Source organism: Crocodylus porosus, unplaced genomic scaffold, assembly GCF_001723895.1.
Source record: "Crocodylus porosus isolate Cpor-Errol unplaced genomic scaffold, CroPor_comp1, whole genome shotgun sequence".
Taxonomy (NCBI): Eukaryota; Metazoa; Chordata; order Crocodylia; family Crocodylidae; genus Crocodylus; species Crocodylus porosus.
The window spans coordinates 45,553,519-45,561,460 of record NW_017728950.1 but is presented as its reverse complement, the minus strand read 5'-3'; the positions used below and the strand labels follow the sequence as shown (position 1 = coordinate 45,561,460).

Sequence of the window (7,942 nt, the reverse complement as noted above, 5' to 3'; positions counted from 1 at the left end):
AAGGTTCCAAATAAAATCCCTAATCACAGCTTTAAGTATATCCAATACTAATACACAACTAGCCTTGTGCTGGGAATATGCTTGCAGTAAGGGAAGCAGTGTGCAACAGCTCACGTAAAGTGACAGATAAACCAAATTATGCAAGTATTCTTTTAATAAAAGATCCTGGTACAGCATATGTGAAGCATGGCATGAAAAAGGGATTGAAAAAATTATATTCCCTCTCAAAACCAGAAGCAACGAACAAAAAAAATTAATTAATGGGTTGGGAACTTAAAATGATTAAGATCTCTCCCTCCAGATCCTTGTAGTTATTGAGTTGAAAGCATGAAGTATGTAGTTTTGCTGAAAAAGTAAATGAAGGGGGAGGAAAAGAGCAATCCTCTTCAAAAACAACAAGAGGAAAAAAGTAAGGATAAACTGGAATGAAGTTAGCGTCAGTCACAAGACACTTAGCCTGGAGGAAAAAAGTACCTTTTATATATCCATTTGAATAAAGAGGCAGGCTAATATATATATGCTCATATGTTGGGTGTAAGGAGTTTTATTAGACTATAAAATAGTCTCTGAGGAGACTAAAAGAACCACAATTTCCTGCTTCCCTTACAATGAAACAAAAAACAAAGCAAAAAAGCCACAGAAAGGAATTGTATGTAGCAAGTTGTTCATTCACGTCTTTATTTCCTTGGGCAAACTTGCCACACAAGGACCCAACACAAACCCTCAAATCACTGAACAAACAATACATAAGCAATAAAGGGTTAACCAATACCCTGCAGTATTTTCCCAGACCTAAGAGAGCTCCCTGAATCAATGCTGCCGCTTCTATCTTCACTATCAGAGGTTCCCAACCACCAGGCCGCAGCAGGTTGGCTGCTGGGTTGCGGTATGAAATCCCTGCTCAGACCCCCATCTGTCTGCCCAAGCAAGCAACTTCTGGGGTCACAGCCAAGGTTCCAGGATTAAAGCCGGATAGTTGGGGAGCCCCAAAAGGGAGGTAGCCAGCTCTGTGTACCCCATCCTGCTCCCACCAAGCCACAGCAAAAAAAAAAACAAATAAAAAAAGGTTGGGAAGCACTGCACACCACCTTCACTCTCTCCTAGCTCTCTTCTTTGGGAGCCTTTAATTTCCTTTGGGTCAGCCAATGACCCACATCAGCTGGCCCAGTTCTCTTAGGCAGGCCTGCAAACAAATTCTTACAGCCTGCAGCTGGGTTACAGCCTGGGATATGCAGCCTGCTACAGGAATAAATGACAGTGACTGAAAGTGAATGCTATTATCTAGTAAGTTTCTTCCCTCACAAAATTATTCCTGTTTTTCTACTCCCTGTATCACTAAATGTTCAGATGCACCCAATAAGTGAGTTTAGTAAGACCATGTAAAAATTAAACACCACATACCCTTTAATAAGGGACAATTTTCTCTTGCCAAACATATTACCATGTAGAAGTCATAACCTTGGGAGCAGCATAATCATAAGCATTTGTGAAATGGAAAGAAACTTGGACAAATACAGTGACTTTAAATTAAAGCGAAATAGGTGGATATTTTTGTCCTTGAACTCCCCCTAGTGGCTATAAAAAGTCACAATGGCCTTGAATTAGCCCAAAAGGCCAAGGTTGGCTTTGAAAGTCTAATAGGTATTTATTTTTCTAGTTTTGCACCTCAAACTGGCATTTAAAATTTGTTTTTATAATTGTATGTATAGGAAATATCCCTTCCTAAATACTCAAATTATGACTTGCCATTTTTCTACAATGTTGGAAATAAAATCTACTTGTGATTACTGTAAGAAATCTAGTTCACAGTTTTTACAACCCTTCAGCACACATCTTCAAAATACTGTACTCCCACTAATTTACACAAAACATGAGTTAGTTGCAACATTGATCTTTCTGGCACAAAAAATATGATACAAGTTTATTAAAATATTCCAGTAGAATCAATAATGTACAATGCAGTCAGAAGATGTAGCTATAGTATTGGACAGTACATATTAGTATGCAGCCCATTTCCAATCCATATATTAACGGACTAGCAGGCAAAGTGTTTTTTTAAATCATTTCTTCATGTTAACAGTAAAGGAAGAGACTGAATGGATGAACTTGCTGCCTAGACAGAAAACAGCTGTTTTTCCAGTCTCCTTTCCCATATAGTGTAGAGGTCAATGTAGAGATTGGATGGAAACCAGGTAACCATTTTCTGTTAACTGTTATTCCATTGCTACTTTATGACTTGTTACAGAACACTTCTGTACCTATTTCTTTGGTTGGAATGGCAGCTATTCATCATTTATGTCCTTGGAAACTGAAAGACCAATGGATTTCTCTCTAGCCTGTTGATAATGATTGAAAATTGCCATGGAAATTTCTTAGAGCATGCTCTGAAGAGCAGGGACTTAGGAAAATACTAAAACAGTAAAGGAAAAAAAGGAAGCATGTGTTCACATACTGTTAAAGGATTAAAGACAGTCTGTATAACTTGGGTTTCTTGAATTCGTTCTGTCAAGTACTTAACCTGATCAAGATGACTGAAGGTACAAAGGGTACTAGTATAAACAGCATGGCTACACACCTTGCCTCATGCACAATTTATATATAACACTTGAGACAAGCTCTAGAAAATGCTTGCTTGAAGTGAGGGGCAAATGAGACATCACACACTCAAAATAAAGACTTCAAATAAATAAAGAATAAAATGCATGTAATAAAGGAGATGAACATTCTATGTTAGGATGAAAATGAGTCCCAGTGTACACAGAAATATACTTTCTCCAAAGGGAAACTGAATATTTAGTTCAGCATTTACAGTGATACAGTCCACAAGTAATGAAACAATGTCCTTTCAAATACGGTAAACAAGGAGCTCATCAGTGGGAAAAGTACTTCTACTCTAGCAATGACACGTGAAGAACCATTTGTATGCCATGGCTGACACAAGAAAGAAAAGTATATGACTGAGCAGGCTTGCTGGTGTTTCTTGCATGCAAGCCATTTCCATGAGTTTGCAGACAAATGCAGAGAATGAAGTAAATTCATAGGCAGTAATGTACAATCCTTTTCTTCAGTATGTCCATGGGCAGCAAGGCTTCTGAAGATGAGAGCCCTTTTCTTTTCTGAATGTCACCCCTAAACAACAGCAGCTGCTCACCAATCATCCCCATGCCTGAGACTTGCAGTAATGGAGTACAAGTTTGCCATCACTTCCAAAACACTGCAGGAAAGAAGGAGAGAGAGTGAAAACAGAAAACACGCAACAGGGGGTTAGTTTATCAAAACAGCACTTTATTCATAAATATACCATTATTATCAGACCAGTGTGTCACAAACCACTGTCACATAATAAATCCTTAATCTAAGAAACAACGTGTTACACACAAGATGTCAACACTATATCAGAATTTTTACAAATGCATTTGTGTGATAACGTGCTTGTGATGAACACATTCAAGAGGCCACCAACATGGACAGGCAGATGGTGGATTTAAAAAGGCAAATTAGTTTACCACCCAGTTTCTGCTAAACGGAAATTAAGAAAGGGACAACACTTAAAACTATAGTTACCTCATAGAGGGTCCCAACTTCCTGGTCTGGAGGGGGAGCAAAGGATTGATTCACATATATAAACTGCAAGGGAAGAAAACAGAACATAAAAATCTACCTGGCAAATTATCCTCCTGTCTAAATTCTATCCCATAGCTTTGACATGGATGGGATAAACATTTTACTCTGCTTCCCATGCAGCCCCGGTTCTGCATCCTGAAAGACTGCATCACAGCCCCTTTCCTTTTGGCAGGGAGGGACTGCATGGTACCCCACAGTTTTGTTCCCTGATCAGTCACTCTGCAACACAGAGTACAGCCATCAGTTCTGGCCCTTGCTCTTTTGCTTTCATCACCTGGCACTCCCACTCTGCTGCAGAACCTCCTGTACAGAGCAGTGTTCATGGAAGCATTTTTGTCTCTTTATTTTTCAAACACTATTCCTTGCGCTCCATAAAGTCCATTAGTAAACAGTGCCATTCATTAGTAAGAATAGAAAACTTCAAAATATGTGATATCAGAGTGTTCTTCCCTGGGATGCAAAACATCTAGATCACATTTTAGAGCAATTCTAGGAGTTTTACAATGGGAATCTGCTTCTAAGTCAATCTGAAGCTGGAAACCACATGAGAAGAATATGGGGCTATTATAAGATATTGAAGTGGTTTTGACAGTGAAGAGAAGGATGATCTGAATAGACTATTCCATGGAAGAAAAGTTCAGCTATTCTATTTTTTGAAATACAGTGTGTTGAAAAATTACAGGTTTTACTAAAAAATCCCACCAGGATTTTTTTTTTTACATCTCATGCTTTTTCTTTTTTCCCCCCAAGTGAACAGAAGTCTTGAAGAGACTATTGGCAAAAGTGTGTACATACGTGTATGAGTGTGTGCATGAAGAAGTAGTAATATGTTATTGTTCGTGGAAGTATTTTTCCTCCATGCAATGCAAATAGGTTTTATATCCTGCTTTATTGTACATGCAGCTCAATCCCTGAAACAAACCCAAGTTCCTTGTAATGCATTTAACATAGAAAGAATTTCTAGTTAGAGAGAGTCATCCCAGAAAATATAGCAACTCAGTTGTTAGAAAACTCAGCCAGGATGTAGGGGAACTTAGGTTCTCAATTTGCCAGAGAAATGACTTGAACCCACATCTCTCACAGATCATACAACAGCACTAACCACTGGGTTACTGGCATTCTGAGGTAGCTCATGTCATTCCCTAAAAAGAAAGGTTCATATGATCTCTATTTCATGCCATAAAACAAACAAACAAAAACATTTGGCATCTTAAAAATAGGTGGGACAGAAGAACCACTTCTGACCTGGTTCTAATGCACAGATGTGCTCATATGACTTGAAAGAAACAAGGAAAGTGGGTTTCTTCTCATTATAACCAGAGAACAGCAATCAAGAAGGAAAGGAATAATTCTACATTTACAGTTAGAAAATTCCAACCAGGCAAGGATACAACAAACAGGCTTAACTTGAGGTAACTGCATCTACTCACAGTTCATAAAGTTAAATATGTGCATAGGTCTTTACAAGAGCAGAGTCCCAAAGATTATAACCTCGAACACTCCACCGTATGCAATAAAACAAGGATAACATACAGGGATATTCACTACAAGCATTCATTATAACAGCAATGCAACAAATTCCCTTGCTGTCATCAGTATTTGGATTTGTAAGATTTCACGCACGACACCTTATCGCCAGTGAAACAAATGTTAGAAAAATCTCCCTATGTAAGCACTATTCACTCAGAGCCTTACTTTTCATTTTCCTTCTACAGACTGTGCACTTCCTAAGACCTTCACAAGAACAGATGACTAAGGGAAGATGAAAAGGCTATTATCATTGGATTACTACAATGATTTTTCTAGAAACATGTTTGCTTCCATTGCCTGTGAACTTTAAACTCATCATAGAAAGGCATCTTTGATTCTGAACTCCTCTTGCAAAGGTGTGATCAAATAAATGACTAATTACATGAGTAAGGGTTTCCAAGAGCAGATATACATATGAGAGAACCAAAGAAGGAAAGATTGGAGGATTGCACCACTAAAAGAAAGGAGTCAAGTATTTAACTGCATTGACTATATATCTATATTTTTGGATGTTTCAATTTTACTTGTGCTTGTTTTTAACTGTTTTTTTTAGCTCTCGCTTTTTCTTTTTTCCCCTAGCTACAATATCTATGCAAAAATTTTGCCACATTAAACAAAAAGTACCCCTGTTCATTGGCAGGTCTCATAGGATTATCCACTATATAGGATAATGCTCATTTAACTTCACCCTTTGCATCACTTTCTCTCTGTGTTTTTACATTTTGAATGTGATAAACATTCTGAGTCAATACAGAGCAATAACTGCACCGGTGCTTAGGCACTCGATCCCGTGTGACTTAAAGCTTCCAGGAACTTCTCAAGTGTCTCATTTTTGAGGCTTCAGCCCACATTTAGCCCTATACAGACTGTGATGTGTGTATACAAGTTATCCTGTAGCCCTACAATTCTACCAGACTAACTGAAATGGAGAGGCACAGGGAGACACTGGGGATATGGTGGCAGCAGCCTGGAGTTGTATTCCTTTGGGGAATTAGTCTGAGTTCTCAGTATGTTATGCCTGATTAGATTCTTAAAAGAACACTTGAATACTGTTTCTGTATTCAGTTTGCTTCTACATTTCATGGCCTCGGTTCTAATAGCCTTGGAGCAGGCCAAGCTTTGAACTGGTCAGCAAGTGCAAACTTTGGTGGTTCGTTCACTCCTCTAGCAAGGCCAGCTGGGTCACATACACCACCAGCCCCACAGCTTGAGCAGCCAGGGGTGTGATGCTGAAGGTTTCCAAGCCAGCCTGACTAGCTACAGGGGAACTCCTAAAAGGGGCAGCCCTTTCTTATGGTTTAAGTGTAATGGTGCTGAATTTCTAGCCTGTGCAATCATGTCATCCAGCCTGAGGGAGTCTCCCCACCGGTCTCAAAATCTAGCAGTGAGGGAGCAACAGAGCTTTACTTGCTCCCAGAGCCACAGGAACTAATGCTGCTGCTACTTCTCTGCCACCAGATTTCCAAACCCAGGAGGATCCCTGGGGCATGGAAGCAGCTTATGCAACTGTGCTGGGTTTTGGTCCGCAGCTGGATCAGGCCATGGCCTGACCCTGCGAGAGGGATCTGCCTGTGGCCCAGCCTCAGGCAGCTCCTCCAGCCCCTGGGCTAAAGAGGATGAGCATCACCACTCCAGAGCCCTGCAGGGGGAGGCACTGGGTGGTCCCTACCAGTTGCTCCGAGGCCATCAGCTTGAGGAACTTCTTGATGAAGTCAGTGAGGCCCTGGATGGTGCGGGTCCGCTCCACTGTCCACTTCTTGGTCTTCATGATGGGGGTGTCACCCACAGCCTTCAGCAGGACGTCAACTGGGAGCAGACAGGGAGGTTACTGGGGTGGGATCCTGCTGCCACCAGGCAGCCCCTGATAGAAACTGGTACACTCCGCCTTCTCAAGATTGGTGTAGCAGCTCTTTTCTTTACCCCCCAATTGGCCCATACACCAGCCTATCAGAGCTTTTAGCTCTCATGCCCTCCCGCTTCCCCAATACCCAATGGTAGGCTCTGCCCTCTCACCTAGGTCTGTTCTTTGCCACCCCTATTGGCCCACAGCCTATGAAGCCCTTAACTCTTGTGCCCACCTGACCCTCTCCCCATACCCAATGATATGCTCTGCCCCCTCAAGATTGGTGGAGGTAGGTCCGTTTTCGGTTCCCCCCTCTGCCATTGACCCACAGAGTGGTTAGCTCTCGAACCCACCCCCTCCCCTACACCGAATGGTACGCTCCGCTCGCTCATGACTGGCACTGCTACGTCCACTCTTTGCCTCTGATTGGCCTACGCGCCTGGACATCAGAGCGGTCAGCTCTCGCCCCACCCCCAAGGTCGTATAGCTGCCGCTTGCATTACTTTTCTTTTTGGCGTCGCCCGCCGGTTCCTCGGTGCCAGGGGAGCCTGCCGCGGGGGCGGGGGGCTCGACACCTCCCTCCGAAGACCCCGCTTCCGGGACATCCTCCCCGCCCTCGCCTTGGCCGCCATCCTGAGGAGAGAGAGGAGGAGGAGGCGATGGCAGCTCCTGCTCCTGCTCCTGCTCCTCCACTTCCTCCATGCTGCTCCCTGGACAAGAAGGGCGGAAGTGACGCCCACTGTATACCGGGCGCGCCATGTTAACTCCTGGCAAAGGGTAGCGGGAGGGCGGGTCCCGGTCTCGACGGACACGTTGCTATGGGGTTGCGCGCTTGCCGGATTTTGGCCCTCGCGCGACGTGGTCGCTCGCTCACGTGACTCGGCTCCAGTCGCTGGCCGGAGTAGGGAGCGGCTCCGAGCCGCGTAGGGGCAGGGCTGATCGCAG

At 42.9% G+C, this 7,942-nt stretch overlaps 1 protein-coding gene across 1 annotated transcript; it reads right to left on the bottom strand.

The window, feature by feature from the left end:
- Positions 1-1,904: 1,904 nt before the first annotated feature.
- On the bottom strand, positions 1,905-7,922 carry ATG12 (autophagy related 12). Its single transcript, XM_019554956.1, has 4 exons — positions 7,501-7,922; positions 6,824-6,960; positions 3,565-3,627; positions 1,905-3,214 (listed from the first exon to the last, which is right to left on the bottom strand). Exons 1-4 carry the CDS (start codon positions 7,754-7,756, stop codon positions 3,155-3,157), a joined length of 516 nt encoding a protein of 171 aa, XP_019410501.1. The 5' UTR covers positions 7,757-7,922; the 3' UTR covers positions 1,905-3,154.
- Between the last annotated feature and the right edge of the window lie 20 nt (positions 7,923-7,942).